This window comes from Neodiprion lecontei, chromosome 6 (assembly GCF_021901455.1).
Source record: "Neodiprion lecontei isolate iyNeoLeco1 chromosome 6, iyNeoLeco1.1, whole genome shotgun sequence".
Lineage (NCBI taxonomy): Eukaryota > Metazoa > Arthropoda > Insecta > Hymenoptera > Diprionidae > Neodiprion > Neodiprion lecontei.
In genome coordinates this window covers 3,746,867-3,771,283 of record NC_060265.1, presented here as the reverse complement: position 1 = coordinate 3,771,283, position 24,417 = coordinate 3,746,867, and the positions used below count along the sequence as shown (strand labels likewise).

The following is a 24,417-nucleotide window of genomic DNA, read 5'->3' as shown; positions in this document are numbered from 1 at the left end:
ACGCTGCAGGAGAGAGCCTCGCTCAGGGAAATTGTATTATTGTACCAGGATGTCGGACGGATCCGTATGTACACCCCGAGCTTTCGTCAGATTATGGAAATTCACCAGCGGATTTGACGACCGTCCGATTGTCTGCTGCAACCACCCTGCAGCAACGTTTCGATCTCTCTTTCTCTCCCTCCCTCCCTCTCAGTACACGTCGGTTCAAGAGCCACGTGTGCCGAATTTAACCAGTATCCCGGTACTCGTTGGCATAAAGTGTTATTACGATTTTCCTTTCCCTTCGAATCTTCTTCTATTCACCAGTGAATTCTGACGATGATCGTATAATCCGTGTGTAAACGTTGTCCACTATTCTTTTCTTCGTGGCTGGATTTCGTCGGAAAAATGTGTTTGTTTTAAGGGCATCGTGGGTATTAACGTCTGTCAAAGTTTCTTCCCGATATCCAGACATTTTGGTTTTCCTCTTTGTCTCTCCGTTTCTTATTTTCCGTCTTTTTTATACCTTATCCAGGTACTTCAGCCACTCGCGATTCAGGTAAATCAACTCGGCCCAACGATTTGCCGTACAAAATCGAATCGCGCCCACCGTCCGATGTAGCTATTTTTCACGGATTAGCTGCCGCAGTGGGTGCGAGTGGTCGATTCTGCCAGGAATGCGAGGATGATGGCTGTCGAAGGCACGTGTACGTTCGACGAGGTGGAGGAAAGCGGAAAGCGGAACCGTTTGCGGTTGAAACCGCAGCCGGCAGGCGCGAATTGCCTGGGCGAGTGGTCGCGTAACATCCGGTCGGCATGTTTGTAGAATAAATAGTTTTATCATACCGACGACGAAACCCAGCCTCGACGAGACATCGCGTCCTGTCTTTCTGAAAGTTTAGTTGAGAAAAATCGAGGAGACGAAACGAACCAGATTAAAAGCTGAGTATAACGGAACTTTAACACTTTCGTCACGCGCGAAAAAAAAACGAAAAGAACAGCGGCATGTCAGAAGAAAAGACGTACCTGCGCATCTTCATTTCCATCGAGATTACGAACGTATGTATCCCCGGAAAAGGTTGAACCTGAAACGAACGAGTGGAATGCATTGCGACACATTTGCGTTCATAAATAAAGATTCGCAGCTCGACCTGTCAGAGTTGCGCAGGCTCGGTAGTTGCGGTGAATGGTAAAAGAGGGAAGATCCGAGTTTTTAAGGTCTGCCGAGGTCTGAGATTTCACAGTGATACTGAGCAGTATACGCGATCCCACGTTTTCAATTTTCAACAATCTTCTTGCCCGATATCCTAAAACTGACGTGTATTTGAGCATAAAAGTCGGTAGTCGGTTCCATTCAGCAAACCTCCGTCGAACAGTTTCCCGCATTTTCTGACTATCATTTCTCCCGATTCTTCTTTCTCCGTATCGAGTGATTTCTCATACCGATTTATGCCCCGCAGTGTATCTGTGATCACGGATCACCGCGCTCCGACCACGCTTCTTAAATCGCGCGTTTCGAATCAGCCGTTGGTCTCCGCTACCTTCTTTCTTTCCTTATTCCTACCTGTATATACTCCCTCCCCTCGAATGATATTTCACCGCTATCGCTGTCAACGCGGACTCTTCCATTCGGTCGTTTATGCAACAAATTACGAAGCAAGGATATTCTATCTTCCATACGTACCTTATAACACGACAGTTTTATGCGGTATATACATATAAGCTACAACTTCCGGCGACATGATCGCTCGTCGTCGTCACTCGTTGTCCGGTTTCAAAACTCGCGAAACCTCTTAGCTGACGAAGACGACCTCTATAGGAGGTGAGCTGCAGCAACGCGGGGTGAAAAACGGTAGCCGCGTACCAAGTCTGCGTCCCGGCTTTGCCAAGAAGGAATTATGGTTTCACCCTCCTCTCTTTGCCGGAGCTAGGTTGCCTGCCTTTTGCCTCTGATCAAAGGAACCTGCAGCCTAGATTATGCCGAGACAACTTATTACCCAAGGACGGAGGAGGAGGAAGAGGATGAGGAGGAAGAAGAACCGAGGGTTGTTGCAGTGCCCAATGCCGCACATCCCTCACCTCGTGTCACAGGTTCCAAGCGGGTATCGAGTTTCCTCAAATATTCTCCTTCCGTGTTCCCAGCTCATCCTGCTTACTGGTATTTCCGATCAGTAAGGAAGTTCCGAATATGTTGCGCTCAGCCGTGTGATACCATCACCGAAAGTGCACGTAAAGTTTAGAACCGCGGGTTGGTCACGATGCTAAAACTGGTTACCTCTCGCTTCAACTAACTTTCGGTATAAATTTTTGTTGTTTTTTTTTCTGACGTACATTTCAAGGGCAAAAAGGCAAATCGACGATATTAAAAATAGAGGAAGGCGGGGTGGATGATGGAAAGGGAACAAAGGTCTTCACCGTGTCCATTGTCGTTCTCCGAGGGCTCTCTTGGTGTGCGCGCGAGGACGGCGTTCTGTTATACCAATGTAAATGATAAGCACGCGTTCACGGTAGGCGTTTCGGAGCGGGACCGCATAGTTTGTTATAACAACGTAGGTACGTACACGTAGCGGGACGACGAGGAGCATTGATTTCACGTCAGTGACACACCTTCTCGTCACACGCCCCCCTCCGCCCCCGTCTCCCCCTTCCCGCCTCTCTTTATCCTCATCCGAAACCACCGCAACGTCCCCCGCTATTACCGTTGGATCGGGCGCGAACGCAAACACACGCGTCGTCCGCACACATTCCGGGATAGCTTCGTCGAGGAGCGAAGACTGCGCTTCGACCACTCGTCCGTCGGTGGTTTACCACCCCATTCCATTCGTTCTCTCGGTTCTACCGAAGGACGACGATGACTAAACCTTCTCGTGTACGTGCAGACTGTCCTGCATGTTCACGCGGTCGCCTACTCCTTATTTCAAGCCCACTGCAATCTCCCGCCATTATCATTTCGCCGTGCATCCCTCGTTGTACCTCTTTGCAAGAAGAATGAAACAGAGTGTTTGCCCAGCCATTCCTGCCGCCGCCGTGCAACGCCGAAGATCGCGTTTCCGTCTGATAGTTTATCGACGAAAGAGAGAAGAAAGGGAAGAATGTAAAGAAAGTCTCGACCGAAGGTTTCTTCCATGACCGTCGGGACGCAGAGGATCCATCTTCATCTACTCGACTCGCCTGCGTAACGGAACGCCATGAGGATCGATCCGTCGCACTTTAATCAACACTTCCAAGACTCATAAGAAAGCTGCGCGCACCGGATTTAAAAACACCTGTAACTTCCGTAAACAGCGGTTAGTCAGTCGTGCGGAATTCCACTCGATCATCTCGCTATCGAGCTGCGCGTAGCAGACCCGAATCCGATAAAACGCTCCACCGGCAAAGAGTGATTAAAATCGAACATCTTTTCGACCCTCGCCGACCAGTTGCGCGGCATATAACTCGCGGGGCCGAGCGCGATGGGCATGAAAATATGAAGGGCAGCCCGTCGTCAGTCGTGGCAGCATCCGGTCGCCGGTGATGTCGAGGAGCCGCCCCCGGCGGCACTCCCAGGGCTCGTCACCCTCGCGTCCCCTTGACCCCGGAAACCCGGAACGCGGAACCACTGAGCTTTATAAAGAGCGCGGTACGCTGGCTCTCTCGCGGGAAGTACCCTCCCTGTAATTAGTGTCTTCACTCGCCTCTTTGACGGAAAGCGAGCGGCCGCAGGGCGAGGGTGACGCACCGGAAGCCGGCTGCTAACAGGTCCTAGACAAACCCGGTGAATTGGCCTCCCAGCCTCAGCGCGTGTATGTATTCCCGGTCCCGAGCCGACCCGCCCCCGCGTCCCGAAAAGGAACCCTGTTTTACTCTCGGACAGCTTTTTGTCCCCTCGAAGATTGCGCCTCTCTCACCTATTCTATTGCTCCGATCTGTTTCCGCCTCCAGCTCCGCCGCAAGAAACTCCTCCGCAGCTTCCTGGTCCGATCGATGGTTTTATTCCTCTCCTTATCCCCCCACCCCAACCTTTACGCCATCCTTCCCTCCTTCCGCCGTGCTCTTTTTCCACTTCTATTTTTATCACGGTGATCAATACGATCCTTGAAACAATGGACGGTCCCATTATCCATCGACGAGTCTTCCGTCCGTTCTACGAGATGAGAAAAAGAGCCGATCTCGTCCGCACGTCCACCCTCGAGTATCGGACCACTTGGCGAAAGGTTAATACGCGGCATTGCGGGAAGTGTCTCAATATTGTTCGTTTCGGATGCACAGTTTTTGTGTTGATACGTATTATTTTTTCTTTTTTGCTTTTCCGTGGCCTTCGACTGCGTGGACGGTGAAAGATTGAAGAAAAACATTGCACCGCGCGGGGGTTTGCTTCCGGCACTCTTGCGCAGGAGGCGGAAGATGAATAGTCGAGTGTTAGGTACAAAGCTCGGGACGACGAGCGGCACGAGGTATAACACGCCGTCTGCGATGCATCTGGAATGCATCTGGGGCCTGTCTGCTGAGTTTCCACTATTTGCCATAGTTCGACTTCGCCTGTGTCGACAACCAGCGAGGCACCTTCTGCAGGGGCTCCTTCTCATTTCCATCCTCGGCGTTGGTGGTGGCAGGGTGAGCGAGCGGCTGATGCTGCTTCTGCTTTTGGTGCTGCTTTTGCTGCTGCATGCAATGCCACGGTAACCACCGGGCGAGTCGCGGTGAAGTAACGTAATAAAATTGGATCGTAAATTTCCGAATTGAAGAAATAGAATAAATTTTACGGCACCACCTATGCCGGTTCAGGTTTTCTTGAACGGAAATATTATATTCATGCCTGCCGTGCATTGCAGCGCGTGGTTGAGCCAATATTGGAAAACGGGCGCTAGTTTTTTACAACCCACCCGGAAACGTCCTGAGAGGGGTGAAAATAAACTGTATCATCCCGAGATTTTCAACGCCTATTATACATACACGAAACTCACCCTATTACCGAATGCGATATTCGCGGGTAGATTTTCTGCGCTTTCATCTGTGAAGAGAGAGGGCGATAAAAATACTTTACCAGCGGCTTCTTCCTCCTCCCCCACACAAGTCTCGTGCCCTCGGCGCAAGCCGGCGATTACGCGTCACGACATGGACCAACGGTAATCACCCAACTCGTCATAATTAAGGACCGTAAGGAGATCTCCTGGTGTTTTGTTGAATTCAAAACGACAACAGAGCGAGGGGATGCCTCGGTCGGGTCGAGTCGGGTTCGCGCCCTCCCTCTCCTCCCCCGAAATCGCGACGAGAAACGAGACGTGAACCCGGAATTAACCGAGAACCCTGAACACCCCGCCCGTTGTCTAGCTTAACAATTATTACGTTTCCTTAACCGTGAACGACGCCGCACCGTCTCGTCCTGGGTACTGCGAAGGGACGAAACGAGCCGATCGCCTCGCCTGGAGAACCGCCCTCCTTCATCAGGCTCTCCCTCGCCATCGGCACGCCCTTCTCTTAACGAGTTTTCAAAATCTTTGCCAAAACTAAGCCGCCGATGCCTCCCTTGCGCACTCGCGTGCGGCATCCAATTAATACTTAACCGTCGCTCAGAAATTGACGGATAGTTGTTGCTTTTGCCTCGTTCGTGTATTCTCCGTCGCGATTGTTTTTATAAATTAAACCAAACCGCGAGAAGTGAGACCTGACGTTTTCTTACGTTCTCTCGTCGTAAAATAAAAAATAAACAACACAGGCTGGGGTTCGAATTTACATCGGTCAAATTCCATGTGACGAGAAATATTCGAAAAGAATTTTTCCACGCGAAAAACACCGGACAGTAAATATTGTATGTTGGGTCGGAAAATGATCAGCCACCGTAAGAAAGTCAAACATCCGTTAAAATCGAAACACAATGTCATACCGAAATGAAATCTGGGAGGCTCAGCTTTCCGATTGTGAGCTCGTCTCTGTTGTATCTTGATGGGAGAAAAATTCCTTACTCGCTACAAAGCCGACCTGGCGTCTCTAAAGCCGTAAACGTATTCAAACGATAATTGATATCCTCTCCTTAAATCTAACGTCTTCATCTTTCGTTTCGGTAAGCGAGTGTTTCGCCCCTTCTCTCCCTGGTCCGGTGACCCCGAAAATGGTCGGTTCCTCCCGATCTGAGATTGTATCGCTGAGGAGAAGCCGGAGAAGAGCGGTGCTGGCATACGGTCCGAGAAAATTAACGACGCAATCAGCATGACAGTGCTCGACTCATCTCGCCTTTCCTATTGACTACTTTTTCTCAACTGTCGCGAGCCATCGCGATGTCCCGAAGGGAAAAAGAGAGAGGTGTACTCGACCGCAAACGAGAGAAGACGGAGCCTTGTATAATACAGTCAGAGGCTGTTATCTCGACTGCAGCGAACTCGGCTCGTGTCTATTTCACTCCTAGTTTCTGGCTATTAGTCATCCCGTAGAAAAACCGAGCTCCGTCTATCACCGATTCTATGGGGACTTCTTTCTACGCGCCACCGCCCCGGTCTCGACCAGTTCGTTTCAAAGTGTACCCTTCGCGCCACGTTCTCCGGCCAGTAATCACGTATTCCAGCACTCATCTTTCGAGAGGATGAAAAACCGCCGAGAACAGACGGACAAAAAGGGACGTAAGATGGTGGTCGGGGAGGTGGGGGAAAGGGGCGAGGGAGTCGGCGCGAAGAACCCCGTCATAATCGGTTGAACGAAATTAATCCACAAGCCATAAGCGTCGCGTTGTATCGTATCGTGCAAGCTGCATGGTTATCTCCGACACCCCCGTGCCAAGCACCGTACTACGGCATTCAACGTTATCCGAGCCTCATTAAGGCCAGCCGTTCACCGTCTGGCCATTAATTACATCGTAATCATATTATTTTGCGACAGAAGCGTGAGTGATCTGATTATTTACGACCGTGCCACGGCTCCTCGTTTATGCCCACGCTTTAACGCTAGGTGCAAAAGCCGAAAGACGCTTACGTGCATCCACCTTCGGTGGAAAATCAGTTACGTGTCTTCGCGATGTGAGTTCTCGATCACCCTACGTAGGCCAGAATTCGCAAATCGACGAGTTTCAGGTGATTTTGGCCGTCAAATGTCGAGGGAAAAAGACATCTACGATTTTAGAGGATCGTTGTTATTCTCGGTTTACTCTAGAATTATCCAAATTACGTCAGGGTGAAATACGATCAACAAATATTCTCGATCATCGATCAAACCTAATATCGATATTCTCAAGCCAGTAGCATCGTTTCGACAACGAACGTGATAAGGTCGGTTTGTCCTCCTCTTTTTTACGATAAACAGTAAACGTAAAGTAAAGTAAACAGCGGTAGTAAAAGGATTGAAAAACGGTAAAATTTAATACCGTCATATAAGACTCTCAAAAATTCCACAATCAATTGTTGCATCCAACGAAGCTTAAAACGCGGATGACGTACGATCAGATTTATTTTGTTTATTTTCCGGCAGTCTGGGAAAACACACCCAACGGTTATAAACTGTCCAGAAAGAGAGCGTTGCTTTTGAACGACGATTGCGTTTTGGGTATATTTCGGCATCCCCGGAAAACATCGTAAACAGAAACGACACCACTCACGGTGTCTTTCCCAAAGCTTCGGGGCAGGTGGTTCGCCTTTGGCTTTATTGAATTCCAATTGTATATTTTCCTCCCCCTCCTCCTCATCTCCTTCCTCCGTTTCACTTTCCTCCGCGTCTATTTTCTTTTCCCGCACTTTATCCCTCCCTCCCCCACCCCACCGTACATCAAACCAAATTTATTTATTGTCTTTCGTAGCAGGTATTCGACGGTCTATCTCACCCTTCCACCTCCCAAGCACCTTACATCATTCGCGGCGTGAAGTAGGCTTCAAAGAGCTCGGAGCGTCCGTTCTATCTCCCCTCCCACCTTCTTCGAAACGAAAATTTCTCTCTTTTTTTTCCTACCTTCATCGCCCCCGGAACGACGGTGCTGGCCTATTGACTGCCCCCGGAGTTCGGCCTCGCCGTTGGGAGACAAATTGAGCGTGTGCCCCCCATTGTGATCACCGATCCCGCACTTGACCGTTGGGTCAGATAACTCGGTCGGCAAAACAGGGCCCCGACTACCCGCAACACGTAGCTAGGCCGCCGCCGTCGCCGCCGATCATTAATCAAGAGATCTCTCTGAAAAACATTAACTCATTCTGACAAGTGCATCTGGGCTGGGGGATGAATCCCTATACTCCACTCGAGTGAACGCGGCGCCAGCCTCCGGGTTTCAATGAGGGAGCCACGGACCTCCGGCGAAGGGGTCCGGGGAGTTTTCGAAACTGAAAAACCCCACCCGAAGCCTCGAACGTGAGGGTAGAGATGGGATAGCTTAGCAACGCGCGTCGTTTTTCTCCAAGGAGATCGGCACAAAGTAAAAGCGACGAACCTTTAACCGCCTCGCTCGATTCTCAAGTGAGAAACGATTCTCAAGTGAGAAACGATTCTCACCGTAACATTATATCACAGGTACCCGTGGTATAACGGAATACGATCGGTTGACGGAAAAGCAGACAGCGGAGCCCTTTTAGCCTAGTAGATAAAGTTAACTATGGTGCCGTAAAACGATATATAGCATATATACCTTCTCTCTAGGGAGGTGAAAATACCTGTCCACCGGACGGTTATCTTACGAGCGTTGAGTGTGAATGTGGACGCCGACGACGGTGTGCGGATCCGCGTTACTCGCACGGAGCTTAATTAAATCCCGTAAAAATGAGCGCAGTAATCATTTTTATAGAAGCGCATCTACCCGGGGTGAACCTGCGAACGATATCGCGCAAACTTACGAGCTCCGGTATAAGCTTGTAGTTCCAATTTCCGACGGGTTGAAGTGAAACGCGTCGCATCAACGATTTGAAAAATGTATTTCAATATTATACGTATTATTAATCTCAAGGCTAACGAGTGAATGATCTCGTATTGCGAACCTTGATCTAACGTTAGACTCGAATATTGTACGACAATTTAATTTCCTGTTAGAAATCCGTCGAAGAAACATTGACAGCTACCGCACAGTGTTAAGAAATTGAGAAAAATTCACTTCGCGTGCGGAGTACGAAATCCATAAAAACAAAAAAAAAAAAAAAAAAGAAGGAACGTAATACGCGTGAGTATTTCACCCATGGTGCAGTATTTTACGATATTTAATCAAACGCTGTCACCCGGGGAAACAGGCATAGATATATCCAAGGAGTTCTGGAACGGTAAGTATATGAAGCGGGACTAGAGACGCGTGGATCTTAAGGGGGACTCCGGGCAATAAAATACGATAAATTCAATGGGGGGTTGGTGCCTGTCGAAGCGGTATTATTACGTCCATTGTATGTATACCCCTGCAGCATCGATTTGAACGCGTTTTAATTCTCATATATCAGCGTCTCTCGATGCCCCGCATCGTCTCTCTCGTCCGGCTCTCTTCGCTCTCTCGTTTCTTGCCCGCGCTGCGACGAGCCTACCCTCGTTCTTTCCTCTCCTTATTATTCTTCTTCTTCTTCTTCTTCTTCTTCTTCTCGGTCTTCCCCCTCGTGCAGCTGAGGAGGAGCCGGGTAAGACACGCGGCTTCCTCAGCTATATTGGATCGGTTTGCACGCATATAAATCAGCGAAAGAATATCTTGGCGCATGGCTCAGTCGACGCGTGTGCATGTATACGTGCATCCGTATACGAGAAACACGGAACGAGCCAAGACGAGGATACGGGTTCCTTTCCACCTATCGATTCACTCGACTCGCGGACTCAATTCTACCTCATCCTGTTCAAAAGTTGTCGCACCTACATGCGTACCTACGTCTGTCGATACGCGTTCCAATATACCCCCGGACGTTCCTGTTGCAGCGTAGTCGGGACGGTAAATGAACAAAAAAATAAAATCTTTATTTAAATGTCAAAACGAAAAATAAATAAATTCTTCCAAATTTTGCACGCGCTGCTCGACCAGCGGAGTTTATTATTCCGTTGACTGATCGAAGGGGCGGGAGTCTCGCATTGTGGGCAACTGAATTTAATATAACGAATATCCATTAATATTAATGCTCTTGTAACTTTGAATTAGCATAGAGGTGCATTGTCACTGTAAGGGTGCAGCAGCGGGGCAAGGGGTGGTTCACAACGGTGACACGGTCGAGTGCCTCGACGGTATTCGGTAACGTTAGATAGACGAGGAGGGGGATGTATGCGTGTGTGTTTTACACGAGCATCGACGTACCTGCGAGTAGTGTAGGTCCGTTCCATCCATCCATCCTTCCTTGCGCCGCGAATCATTTCATCGGGATGAGAATTTAGTCAGTCGCCCGTTGCGAGGGATAATTCCGGATGAATTAAACTCCACCCACGACGCCAAGCCTCGAACCCTATCCGGCAATATAGACCGCGTCATACACTCGATTCGGGGACATGTACCTGTACGCATACATATAGTTACAAAGGGTGAAATCACCCCTTTCTAATGATCTAGTAGTCGTCGTAGATAAAAGCTCAAGTAAGAGCACTCGTGTTTTATAAAATGAATAAGGCTGCTGGGTCGACCAATATTATTGTAAAAACAGTCTTGTTACCGACTTTAAACTGTAATCGGTAATTTTACCATTATTAAGGCATTTTTCTCCAAGCATTTAATTTTGCTGTGTGATAATTCGCTTAATAAGCCAACGAACTCAATTATTTATTCTGTAACACCCGGTCCGTTGGTATAACTATGTATATATAATATGGATGCGTGTTACAGCTACGCTTTGTTGTCTGCGCAATTTTCCTAATCGCCGATGCTCTGTAGCGCTCGCCCCCGTATTCAGCGGATGAAAACCGGGAAACCCGACACTATCGTGAATTTCTAGACTCAGTTATGCCGAACGCGTATCGATCGTCGTTGGTTGAAAATTTTCAGAGGTATCGGTTGATTGAAATTCCATGGCGATATGCCGAACGGTTAATTAGTAGGTTGGTATACCGATATACAAACGACCATGATGATCAGATTTCACAAAACTGACCCGGTTGCGACTCTGCGAAACAAACCCGCACCATTTTTTTTCTCCATCCCAAAAGAATAAATTGGATTTTATTTCCCAAGCCCTTCAGAAAAGATTTGGTTTGTTTGTTCGGTGTTTTTTTTTTCCCCCTTTTTTCTTAAGAAAAAATAAAACTCAAAATCATCCGAATCGCCAGAAGAACTGTACAGTTACGCTAGATGGAATACAGAGAGGGTTGGAACAATTTCATCAATCGATCGAAATTTCAACCTTACGACCCGACGAGTATGCATAAACGGATCAAATTTCCGATCCGCCAATAGAGTTTTCAATTCGAAAAGACGCCCGTCTTACCACCGGCGAGGCCTTATTCATTGATCCGTATATGAGGTAGACTTTCGCACGAAATTGCGTAAGGTTCAATCGAATCACGTTCTTCCTTAATCCTTTGAGGCGGATCACGTCTCAAATAACTACGTTCCGTCATCCATCTTACATAGCTCCAAGAAACTATGTTATACACACACATACCCCTACGGCAACTGTTAAGAGTATCAAGATAAAAAAAAAATAATAATAACAATAATAATAATAACAACAACAACTTATCCAACGCACGTTTTGCACTGCGCACGTCACATAATTGCGCGGTTTTGAAAATTAATGCGACACGAAGCGAGTTCAGGAGTCCGGCTAATTGACTCGATCGAACAGCTCGGAAAAGAGTAATTGAAACCGGGTAAAGACAATAGGTGTAGTGTGACGTAATTACCAGTTTAATTACGAGGGCGGAAAGGTGGGGGGGGAGGGAGCGAAGAGGAGTCGAGAGGGTGTCGATTCGACCCTGTACGAACGGCTTTTCGTCGAACTCGTGGAACTTCCGTAACGTTACAACGCTGACACATGTGTGTAACATATTATAATACGTATACGTATAACGGCTTATGTTTATACCCCAGAACACCGAGGTACGATATAATACGGTTTGGAGAGCTGGAGGGAAATGATGCGTCATCAATTTCACGGAACATTTCTTTTGCGTAACGAAAAAAATCCGTGGGTTTGTCTCCTGTGTAATAATAACGGTTCAACCCTCGCCGCGTTACAATTTCGTTTCGGCGTGGGCGCGAGGATGTGTTTTAATGAAATAACCATGTAATGGGGAGTGAATCGTCCGCGGAGCGTGCGGGGTGATGCCTTCCTTCTCCTCATGCTCGATCTTCCACGGGGAATTTCTGACTCCGTACAGCCACGCGACGCGTCGCTTGGCCCGTAAAAATTGCCACAACAGAAAGAGAGAAAAAAAAAAAAAAGAGAAAAGAAAGGAGAAAAAAAACCAACCAACCAAAGAAAGAGAAAGAAAAAATACTTGGTTTAAGGACCACGTCAAATCGATTGACAAAAGCTACGGCTTGGGGCTGAACGGGGCCCGACCCTTCGACGCGAGAATCGCACTGGCAGTGGCGCATACACACGCACGCACACAAGCCAAAGAGAACGCAGCCACGTACAGAGGGCGGAGAGGAGAGAAAAAGAAAAGAAAAGAAAAAAAAAAAAAAAATACGTAGAGAAGAAAGAACGAAGAAGAAAAAGAAGAGGAGGAAGTGGGGGAAGGGAATGCTCGAGGTTGGGGTGCTTCAATAAATGCTGGGAGCTTTATTAAATCTTGAAATGTGAAGAAAGAGGAAACGGGGATGGGAGGAAAATGACATTAATTTTCCCCCAGCTGTTCCCTTTCTCTATGCCGCACGCACGCACTTTCCGTACACGCTTGATCGCTTTATGCAGGCGCGTGTGGTTATCAATTTTCGCCAATATAATAGGCTTAGACTTCGCCGCGTTTACGGTCGGCCGGAATGTGGATATGAAATTGTTCGAAAAAGAATGTTGTGGAAAAGTTGAAACACACTCACCGCAAGCTTCGAAATAGTTTCTGTGCGAATTACACCCTCGTGTTGTAACCCGTGATGATACTTTGAAGCCACCCTCTCTCAGCCTGAGCAAAGGGAGAGAGAGACCGGATGCACCGGGGCGCCGGGTAGCGGAAATGCGCAATTTATTACCGTCTTGAAAAATTAGTCTGGCTTCTTTCTCCCCCGTAAATGTTTAGCGAAAGACTCGCGGAGGAAAGTCGAACGCATTGGAACTGCCGAGAAGGGGATACCTACAGGTTGGACGAGCTTTGGCTTTTTATTTTTCTCAAAGTAATGCGCATCGTAACCACCCGCAGCAAAAAACGCTGTCGGTTTTGCGACGGTTTCACTGCGTTCAATAAAGTGCATGTATGCAGGGAAGGATTTTTCGTTGTCGAAAATGAATTTACCGATGAATACAAGACTCGCTTAACGAGCCTTTAACTTTCCCATTCTAATTATATCAGCCGGAGCAGTGTTTCGAATTTCACTGAAACTGGGATGGATGGATACACGCGATGTTGCAAACTAACACACAAACGCCGGAAAATCAGAGGTTTAAGCTTGGCGGAATAAAAACGGTTACAAAAATAGTATTATAATAACGATCTCAGCGTACATACGTGTGTAGTTAGAGGGTGACAGAATGTACGAAAATAATAATGAACCCCGCGGATCGAATGCGGTAATTGATTTGATATTCGACAAGAAATTGCTGCCCGTTTAACGCTCCCGCGAATCTGCATGATGCGGGATTTCCTGCAGTTATTGCATTTCCTATGAGCATCGCGTTTCGTTGGAAGGATCGCGACATCTTCTGGCGCCTGTCGGCCGTCGCCTCGGTGAGAAGACATACGTGTCCCTGGTTCCTTCTCCTACGATGAATTGTATTGACCGAGAGCAAATATGTCCCGCGCATATATGATCCATACGCTGCACGCACGTGAAAATATGACATGCATACGCGACGCCGGGTTGCCTAATCCAATATATAATACATGAAAATAGCCTGCAGCTCTTGCGGTTGGAAAAAAAGAAGGACAGAAAACAAACACGACGCCAGCACGCGCCTTATACGAGAAAGAACCCCTTTTTTCGCGACGATTTGTCAAGTTATTCGCGAGGTTGGCGCGACGGCGGTTACTCGAGTTTTGGTCGAAAAAAAAATGGATTGAAAAAAAAGAAAAGAAAAAATTATCACATCTTGAACCGCGCTTCATGGCGGATTACACGCCGTGAATAAAACCCCGAAAAAACCCTTCTCAAATTCGTATAATACCGTGCGAAACGAGGGGAGGACGGATACGTGTCCTGCTCGATATGCGTCGCACGATCCTCTAAATGACGAATCATTAACGCGTGTGCAGGCTAGAACGCAGAGAGCAACGCGTGATCGCGTACTCGCGTCGCAGAAGGCGATCGTGATGAACTGATACAAAAAGAAAGAAAAAAGCAGAAGAAGAAAGACAAAAAATTAGGGGTTGGCCTGTAAAAGCTCGCAAAGAACCGACCGGCTTTACACGCTGGTGCGGAGGGGTGTAACTGAAGATGGAGGCGATAAAGACGGGGAGCGGAGTAAAGTAGAGAAGAGAAGAGAAGAGAAGAGATATACGCCAGATGTTTTATTGGCACTGTTCATGTGATGGATCGCCCCGATATTATTGCACGCTCAGACGACGAGCAGCACCCGCCCCCCAATCACCGATCGACCCCGACGTGTCTCTCCCTCTTGAAAACTTTTACTATAGCAAGCTGCGGAGAACGGACACTCGAGCTTTTCTTCCTCTCGCCGTTCTCTCTCCGAGAGTTGACACGCTCGCGTGGCGTTTTACGCAGGCAGCACCCTGATACGATTTTCACCCTGATCCGGTGCTACCGTCATTCCCTAATACCAGGCCTGCCTTCCCTGCAGGTTGCCGCCCTGCCTCCGCGACGTGAGCAGCCTTCGAGAGAACCTTGCGAAATTTGAATTCTTTCTGTTGAACCGATGATGGTGCAGATGCCGCGGTTTAATCTCTCCGTGTCTTGCCCTTCTTTTTTTTTTTCTTTTTCTTCCGTTCTTTTTTTCGTTTTTTTTTTTTCTACCTGTGCGTGTAAAGTAATCGCTATCAACAAAGATATTCTCCCGTCCCGTCTACGACGCGACGACTTCCGATCGCGTTTCATTATCCCTTTTTTCACCCTGCATACCCCGTCGATATAAAAGAGTACTAGATCGGTTGAATCCGGGGCGATCAAACCGAGGAAGACCTTTGTGCCCCGTCTCAGTTTCGCTTTATCTCGCCTTTTCATTCGGGATTCACCCCGCGGGTTAGGGGTGGTGGGCGGGGGTCGTACCGTCGCGATGTGCAGTTATTCAACGCTGGTAAAGTCCCGCCGTTCGCGTTCACGCTCTAGGCAAGCGAGCCTTGTACACTGATTGTTGTGTCTTGTGCGTGACTTTAAACACGCGGGCTGCGTAAGTTCCGTAGCCCGAGGATCCGTGCGACGACGGTCTGGCGGAGCCATTGTCGAGCACAATGCGTGTCGCTCTGTAAACGCGACAATGGAAACCGCAAACTCATACACACGCGTGCACACAGAGAGAGAGAGAGAGAGAGAGAGAGCACGGAACGCGTAGGTGCGCAAAGTAGTGGGCGCGAATAGAGGGTTACGGAGTAGGTAAAACTTACCACCCGGAGAGAAGGTCCAGACGGTTTTTTGCCGCTGCGATAGATGCAGACGCGACGTCTATGTCTCTGTTCTTTTGTTTCTGGAACAGCCTGGAAATAAGAAAACAGATACCGTTATATGGTAATGCGAAACGATGCGACGAAGGCTTGTCAACGGTGTGGAATTTCTATTTTCCATGCATCCGTCACCGCCTTGGCGCGATTGTCATTTCTGCCCGATCACTCTCCTCGCTGAATATCGTGTCATTCCGGATGCATCGCGGAAATTAAACTAAAACGAATTAAAAAAAACTCGCGGCAATTGACAAAAAGCGAGAAATTCCAACCCCTGCAATACAATGCGTAGGTATATTTATCTGAAACTCGCACGTTTAAATGTAAGTAATTAATATCCCACCGTGCGGCTCTCGCGACTCTCCCCCTGAGCAATATTTTTTCATTCGCGTTATTACCGGGCGTATAAAATGGCCCGTTGCAGCTAGCGCTCCCTGTTGTCTCGTCAACGGATACATAATAGCGATAGATATAATATAATAGTTACCCTATTCTTCCGTATACGATATATAATGAACTTTAGAACTTGCAGATTTATAACGTCTGCTAATTAATTTTTCATTCTTTCATTTTTCACGTAATCCGCATTATCGCTTCAGCGCTGCGACTGCTTTTTTCACAGGCATTTAATATAGCCATATATATACATATATATATAGGTATATTTGTGTGCGTGTGCATAGTCAACGTCGCGAAAACCTCGAAGTTGAAACAAAAGGTTGTGAAGTTTGAATTAATAATCAAAAGATCTGCCATTAAACTCTGTCGTACAAGGAATCTAACGGATATCGATTCACGGAATTTAGTTAATGCGGTCGTAAATATGTAATTTCGGATTCTTCTGTCACCGAAATGGCTCGGATAATGAATGACGTGAGTTTTCGATGAGAAATGACGCAAGGAACGAACGAGTTTTAACGGTAAAACAGCCGCTCCCTCGATAGTCTCGGGAAAATAAGAGGCTGACTCGTTAATCCTACAACCTTCTTCGAATCCGGCAGTGATATGATACGAATTACAACTCGTAGACCGGTAATGGAAAAGGTGTATACAAGGCGGATGAGGGTAAATCCTTTGAGCTGTACGCTCACAGTAGTGAATTATACGAGCAACCTGTAACAGGTCTTGTACGAGAGGAGGATGGACCGATGTTCGTAGTCCATAGCTCACGGAGTGACACGTGCACGCGATATGGAGTCAGAGGTACGGGCGTTATGCCTGTACCTGAAAACGTGGAGGAATGTAATCCCGGGTGGGCGTTTGATGTCTGTTGAGGAGATTCCGGATGAGGATGAGGGGGAGTGGAGGCTGGAGGATGAGGCACCTGGATCAGAGGAGAACTTCGTCGTTCGTTTCAGGGGGAGGGGGGGGGGAGGTTAGGAAGGTTTTCGAACCATCGAGCCTTGCTCCGGTGACTCGACGCCCCGTCGACACGGAACACCCGCGGGTAGAGGCTTAGAAAAACATCGCCTCTCTCAGCTGTTTACGATGCAGAAACTGATCGAGGGATTTAACGCCGAGGGAACTGTGAGCGGGATAGTCGGTACCCCCCGGTGTCGCTGATCGTGACGCCAGGGAGAAAAGAAGTTTGAATAAAGTAACTAAGCACACGAAAAACAAAGGGCGGGTACAAGACCTCGATTGTCTTTACTCGAGTACGTGACCCGCTTCTTGCGAAGAAAACCCGAGGGTTAAACTCGAGGGTTAAAGTGTAGCCTTTATCCCGAGTGCGATAAGGCAGATGCGAATGAGCGAAAGTCACCCGCATACGAATCGGTGCAGCTACCTACGCGTAGCCCGAACACTGGAAGTAACTGATTCGCTGGTGCCTTTCGCTGATTGACTGTAAGAACAAAAATTTGCCGCGTTCTTTCGCTTTTCACTTTCATGACCACTGATCAAAAAGTGTTTGGAAAGGAGGGAACGGTCTCCTTAGTGATGAAAGTGTCGTTTCGAACAGTTGGGAGCAATTTTCCAGGGAAATTCTTGGGCGTATACCAAAGCAGCGCGCGATGCAGTGAAGTGGCAGAAATTGGAAGCCTCCCGAGGTGCGCTATGATTGGGAAACCGATGCACGGGGTGGAGCTGAGGTCTGGTTTAGCGAACGATGGAACTCGAGGCTCGTTGGCACAGACGAGCAACGGCAAATTAAGTTGTGTCATGGCCCGACGGAACCTCCGAACACTTAAGAGCGTCGGGTGTTATTAGTGGCATTAATTACGCAGCCCGTGCTGCTGCAAGAGCAGCGTCCGAAAGCCGGGAGAAAACCGCCCTCAAGACCGACCCTTCCGCGTCTTTCGCCACCTCACCCTGCAGCCGGTGGTCAATCCTTCCCGGGTAGACAATTCCCAACTCCCCCGCGCTCCGTCCTATCAATTACCCCACCTCCAACCCAGGCCTCGACGACTCGGTGCAGAGACTCGGTGTTGTTCGCTGACCCTTGCGACGTTCCTCGAGGTCCGAACAACCGAGCCGATGGGATCGCCGAAGAAAGAAGGGACCGAGGGACGGGGCCGGGTTGGGATCGGGATTGGGATGGTCTCGTATTAATTGCGTCAGAGAAGAAAGCCGGGTGAAGAAGAAAGACCAAAGGTCCATCACCTCGGCTCTCACAAACCTGAAAAATTCCGCTCTAATTCTTGTCAACGGGAGAAGAAAGGCCTGTGAAGATGATCCCGGATCTCGGTGACCGACAAAAGCACTCAACTTTTTGGAAATGGAAGAATGCGGTTCCAGTTTTACCCTCGCAATTCTATAATGGTCTTACTTAATTAATTATAAAAGTTCGGGGTATTGCGCAAAATTTTGATTCCCGGACCTCGCTACCTCGTTCGAAAGAACATCAGAACGTTTGGCTGCAAGCTTCGGTCTCTGTCCCCGCAGTAGATGGCGGTAAGAGATGAGGATGGAAAACTTTTTGCCCCACCCGGGGTTAAATTGTCCGACTTCTCTCACCCCTTCCCATGTCACACCACCTTCTCGAGTTTCCCCTGGAATCGTGATTGACCATCGCCACACTTTCGCGGCTGATCTTTCGACGCGCGAGGATAGCGGCGTATATTAGATGGCACGTGATCCCCCCATAAAATGCACCCGTGTCCAAGTCCCTCTTCTACGTAACATGGCTGGGCGCCATCCGGCGGTGGGACGAGCTGCTTAACTTCTTCGAAGAACCCGCGAACAAATCGACCGCTCTCTAGAAGTTGAAATGATTTTCTGCAACGAAGGTATTTACCGCTCACCTGAAATCGTTCGGGACTAAGAGTAATTCACCCGGTCCAGAATGCGCTTTCATTCTTGCAGGAGATAGAAGTGACGGGCGAAGATGAAAAAGGTCCGCCGAGGGGAGAAAGGAATAACCGGAGAATATAGGCGGGGTGTATAAAGACTGGTGGTCGAGCAGTTCTTAACGGTAAATTGAAAATTGCGAGGCCCGTGCGAACCCATTACCATTATCATGGCGGTGGTTTCCTAAAAAGTAACGCCTCGCCATACCGACCAATGTCACGCACTGCCGGGGCGAAAGAGAAGAGCGGGGCTGAGAGTACCGGGCATGGCGCAAGCCGGGAACAATAACCTTTTTATAACCGAGGGTGCGGAGCCCAACCGCGGCCGCTGCGCCATAGCGAAGGGAGGCAAGTTAGGATAGATGCGTCGGCAGTAAACGCACCCTGCATCCAGGGAGCCCCGCAATATCCCGGCGAACGTTGCGAAGCTAGAGGGAAAAACGGCGGTGACAAAATTGCTCGAAATCATCCCCCAAAGAGCAACTATTTCCTCCTCTAAATCCTCTCCGACTAGCTCTTCGAAGAAGCCTTGCTCCCATCGAAGTATCAATCTTTGACTCAATTATCCCCAATATAGCCTAATGCCCTTGGAGGCCTCTTTGCTTCTCGCCTTTGTAAAATTTTCTCAAAGGACTTTTTCAACCCCCGTCGAATAATGCTTCCATACCGAGAAGTGAAAAGACAGCTCGCGCGAGTCTGCAGGGGTTTGTGTCGCCTGTTATACCGCGACATGTTTCGCTCGTTGCTCGTGGTTTTGGTTTCGAATCGCGCCAGACCGGCCGTATCTAGATTCGAGGGCGATTTTAATTTTCTGTTCAAAAACCGTGACGTAGGTACAACTGAACCAGTATCAAATTGGCAATTCCAATGAGCCGAGTCTGTCGCGTCGAAATCGTGAAAGTCTTTTGGAAAGCCGGGGGTCCAACCCTTTCCGAACCACCCCTTACCCGCGGGTTAAACGACCGACGTTTGCTCAATGTTTCAAACAAACTGAGCGAGCAAGGAAGGAGATGTACATACGAGGCTTTATTTGCAGTGAGTCGTAGCTGACGCACCGCGTGCCGTGCGGCATCTCGCTATCTCGGCAAGTACGTCGACTGCTCTCGCTCTTCACCCAGAAACGGGGGTTGGGGTCGCGCTTTGGAACCCTAGAAAACCCACCCACCACGCCACATCCCTGAGCCTCGAGCCCAGAGCCCTGAACCCTGAACCCTGAGCCCTGAGCCTTGAGCTTTGAGCTCCGAGTTCTGAGCCCTTGGAACCCACGCGGAGCCAAACGTGAGCCAGGCAGAGCCTTGCAAAATACAGACTCCTATAGTCAGACGCATGGAATTCTATATGCTCAAGGGATAATTATAATCCAGGAATTCATTATGCACATATATATATATATATATATATATATATATACACATTCATTTGCACGTTAATAATACGACCCCACAATGTGTAATAATACGAACAAAAATTACATTCAATAATAAACTGCCTCGTGCAATGCTAATCGTATTTCTTTTTCTTGACTGTTTCAGGTGAGATACCAACACGAGTTGTAACAGCCGAAACCAAAGCTCACCATTCGTGAGTACAAGCCGCTGGGTCCCGCGTTTTCTTATTTCAAAAATGAACTTTTCCCCCGAGGGGTGAATTCCGGTGCGGAGGACGCGGCAGGCTCGGAGAGAATTCTAAGCTCGCCTTTGTGTCGTGAAAATGAAACCGCGGTGTAAAGCGTTCCTCTATCTTAGACGGCCTAGCTATGCATATAGCTATACACAGCGTTGTCCGTAATCGCGGAGAGGAGCGCGAATGCAGGAGTAAAACGGTCGGAAAACGGAAACCACGAACAACGGAGTCGTTTCTTAAATCGAGCATCTATCCTCCAAGCCCAGGGTTCCCTCCGTCCGGATGTCGTTTCTCATCGTCGCCGCGCACCCGCGAGGCCTTCGTAATTGCCTCCGCACCTGTGCACACCTACGATCGCGTCGATGGAATATTTTAAAAGCTACGGAATTGTTCTCGCCTTATACGACGTACAAGGTAGGCTCTGTTTGTCCGGAGGCTTCTCAATAAGATAACGCGGAGGGCCGATGATGGAGCAGATCTCCGAGTCCAGCGCTCGTTCGTCTCGGCGAGTTGGTCTTACTTCCGTAGAATTTGTCAGCCGCGTTGCACCGCCGTTTGTATTCGCTCCTCAGAACGGAGGCAAGGGTTGAATTCTTTATATAGTTAGGCGATGGCTTTAAATCACTCCGGCTAACCCTGGCGCAGCGGTAACACGGCACATGCATTATTCATTTCCATATTATTAAGTTTCTTGTGAGTAAACAGTTGGATTTATAGCAAGGCTCGTATTTACCCGTGGTTTAGGGTTATCTCGAGTAGTGAAGGGAAGAAAGAAAGAGCCGCGTGCCGGAGAGCTCGGGGGAAAAAAAAACGTCATCATCGTAACTCAGGACTGCTCTCATCGACGTAACCCGACTGTAACAAAACTCGAGAATCACGCAAGATTCGAGGACGAGAGTCCTGTACCACCTTTTCAACCCTCGCACGCCGGTCATCGGAAGGAATCTTCAAGCTAATCACCGAGCGTACACAAATAACTATATTTCATTCGGTTTTCAAATAACCTGTTGCGTCGACTTATTAACTATCGTCGCTGGCCCGAGGTGCTGGAAGGCAGCTCCTCGAAACACCTTGAAACTTTGTATACCTGCCACTTTGTTTAGTTTATTTGAATATAAGCCCGCGGGATACAACGACTAATCGGTTTCGTTCCAGCTACCAATGACCGTAAGGTGCGAACGCTCGTTTTCGATCCCATGCGACACCTACTCGATAGTCAACAAGTGTGTTAATTTCTATCCATGGAAGCGACGCAGCAGCGATGATAAATTATACAAGCATTCAACGACTCATCCTGCAAATAAAACCAAAACCGCACCGGAATGATTACGGATAAAGAAGCAAAAACCGGGTGGTGCAGATTTCGAGTCAGCAAACGGTACGCGAGGTCCTCCTCGACGTTGGCTGCATCGGGGAGAGTCTACTTCCGGGTACCAAGATCAAAGGACTTTACCGAGCAAGTATTTTGGTTGAAAATCCTCGAGGGTATAGGCAGGGTACAACGCGATTGCGAACATTCGACCACCTTCGGAATTTCGGGACCAACGTCTCGCCTAAATAATGGCGTAGGATGACTTTGCCCTGCCCGTAACGCGGAGCTCGGTTCACCCGCTAAAAGGGTAAACGCTGCAGGGGCCACGAAGGTGGATTTTAGTGTTGCCAGAAGATAAAACAATCTTGCCATCCATCTTTCCTTCTCGTCGTTCTACCAGTTCTCCCTCTTACTCTCTCTTTCCACCCCCCGGCGAGTTTTGGTTGCGTTGTAAACAAGTGCAATGTTACTTAACGAGGGTGGAAATGTGCAGACGAAACGCGGGAGGGAGGATCCACTTTGTTGTCATCGATTGACGGTACCAGACGAATATCCGCCAGTGTAGGTACTTCGATTACTTTCGCCTGAAAAGCAAGCGAATGGCATCCACCGCGTGGCATACATATCTAACAACCATCCAAGTCCTGACTAATTACTTGGGAAGCTCGGCTCTTCTTCAAAGGAGAGAGTAGCCGCCCGCCTTCTACACACCAGCATCGGAACCACCCACACTAAACCAGACGGTAGGCATCCGGTACTTCTCGGTCTTCCTTTTTTCTTCTTGCAAACCGCGACGAAGCGCAATCTCTGAAAAGTTGACGAGCTTCAAAGGTGAATAGAACTGGCGCGAGTTAATTCTGCTCTGATCGCGTAATTACCTACTAAGTCTCACGGAGTTTCCGTCGATCGCGTTACAGGCGGCAGAGTGACTTCGATTGGTTTTACTTTGCCCCGTGGTATACGTACGTACGGTATTCTAGTTACCGCGAGGGGTGCGAAAACTCGGTAAAGGAAAGCCCTGGAGTGCTTTCGCGAGTCGAAGCGAAACGGTGAAAGAGCACGAATGAGGGAGTATCTCTGACAGGATATTGACAAAATCGAGAGACAGTAAATATACCGGATAGATTACACGCGACCGGAAGTAGATCAGTTACTCTAAAACGACGTCGTTTTGTGTAAGCCCCCTTCGAAGCAATTTGTCCTGCAGCCATAGCTCGAAACGTTGTGTAATAGTTGGAGTAAATTGTCGATCGAGACCGAGTAGATTTGCGGAAAATTTATTGGATGTATATGTTGGTATAACGTTAGGGCGAAGAGAAGAGGAAGAGGAAACGCAGTAAAACGTCCCGGAGTAAGGCGAAGCTACAACAGTTGGCAATTATCCAGATATATCCATGCACGTATAATACCACGCGGAGATCTAGGGTAAAGTTGATCCCGGTATAGCGGAGTAGCTAAATTGTAGAGCGATATCAGGGAAAGCCGGCGGTTTCTCGGCCGAGGCTAGGGGACGTTATACACGTAGGGTAGCTAGATGTACCTATGCTAATCTCAATTAAATTGAACGCTTCGGTTGATGGCATTCTATCCAAACAAACGTACGTTCCGCGCGGCGTGGAGACGAAGGAATACCGCGAGGATTTCGATAGCGTGGAATTCGGAGCTGGGTGTATACGGAAGAGACAGGAACCCAAAAGGAAACCGGAGAAACGCCTCGTCCTCGTCGTCGACGTCAAGGAACCGAGTGTGTGCGTATGTTTGAACTTGGATCCCGACGACGATATCCACCAGCCACCGTGCCGCTGATCATGGAGGAGAGAACCTATTTGCACACGCATATATGCCCCACCGCCGAGAGCAACCTACCTGCTTACTTTCCGCGGCACACGTGCCTTGAATAATTTTGGCTTCCACCCCTCACAACCGCAAAGTTCATACGGTTAGCTAAGATCTCTCAACTGCGGCTACGCCGCCTTGTGCAACGAATGTTCGTGCACGCCGTGTACGTCTGCATAAATGATGCTCACCCTGTACGTCGCGATACCAAAATCCAGAGTACCGCAGCTCCTGAACTGATTTGCGACGGACACTTTTCAAAACGCGAAAGAACCGGTGCACAACCCTTAGGAAAACTTTGTACACGTACCGAAGAAACTTTAAGTACCTGTATGATGGAAAATTGTACTTTATCGATACTCGAAGTAACTACCGAACACCTGTAGGTACCTACATCACTTTTTTTTTTTTTTAGTATGAGAGCTTCTTTGAAATCTGTAGAACCTGCTGTGCTTTCTCTCAGTTATGGATATCGTAGAATCTCGCAACCGTTCTTCATCTCATCAGCTTCCCGATGCCTGTATAAACGAATCAACGTCGCATTCCAGCGAGAGGAGCGTTTGCCTTAAGGCTTCACAAATACGCGATCTCTACTGCTCATTTGGGTTGAGAAAATTAGCCTCCCTTTGCTCGGTACACTGGATTCCCACCCTCTCGTCCGCCCCACTTTCTCTCTCTCACTCTCACCCCCTCGCAGCATCAACCCCGTTACACTTACCAATCCCCAAGTTTTATTTTAATCGACGGTAAACTGAACAATTAGCTTAAAGCGGCGAGACA

The 24,417-nt window shown here is 48.5% G+C and overlaps 2 protein-coding genes across 15 annotated transcripts in view; one reads left to right on the top strand and one right to left on the bottom strand.

The window, feature by feature from the left end:
• The window catches only part of LOC124294944, a 209,850-nt gene that overhangs the window by 111,890 nt on the left and 73,543 nt on the right, over positions 1-24,417 (bottom strand). For 6 of the 8 annotated variants that reach the window (XR_006904840.1, XR_006904844.1, XR_006904843.1 and 3 more), the window contains one exon: positions 15,526-15,615. Coding sequence is in view for 1 of the 8 variants with exons in the window: in XM_046742601.1 (XP_046598557.1) it covers positions 15,526-15,615 (90 nt within the window). In the remaining 7 variants the exon portion in view is untranslated. Of the gene's footprint in view, positions 1-10,177; positions 10,372-15,525; positions 15,616-24,417 lie in introns of all 8 variants that reach the window. The other 2 variants (XR_006904841.1, XR_006904842.1) reach the window with 2 other exon arrangements.
• The window catches only part of LOC107221027 (teneurin-a), a 504,979-nt gene that overhangs the window by 417,047 nt on the left and 63,515 nt on the right, over positions 1-24,417 (top strand). The gene's annotated exons all lie outside the window — the stretch shown is intronic.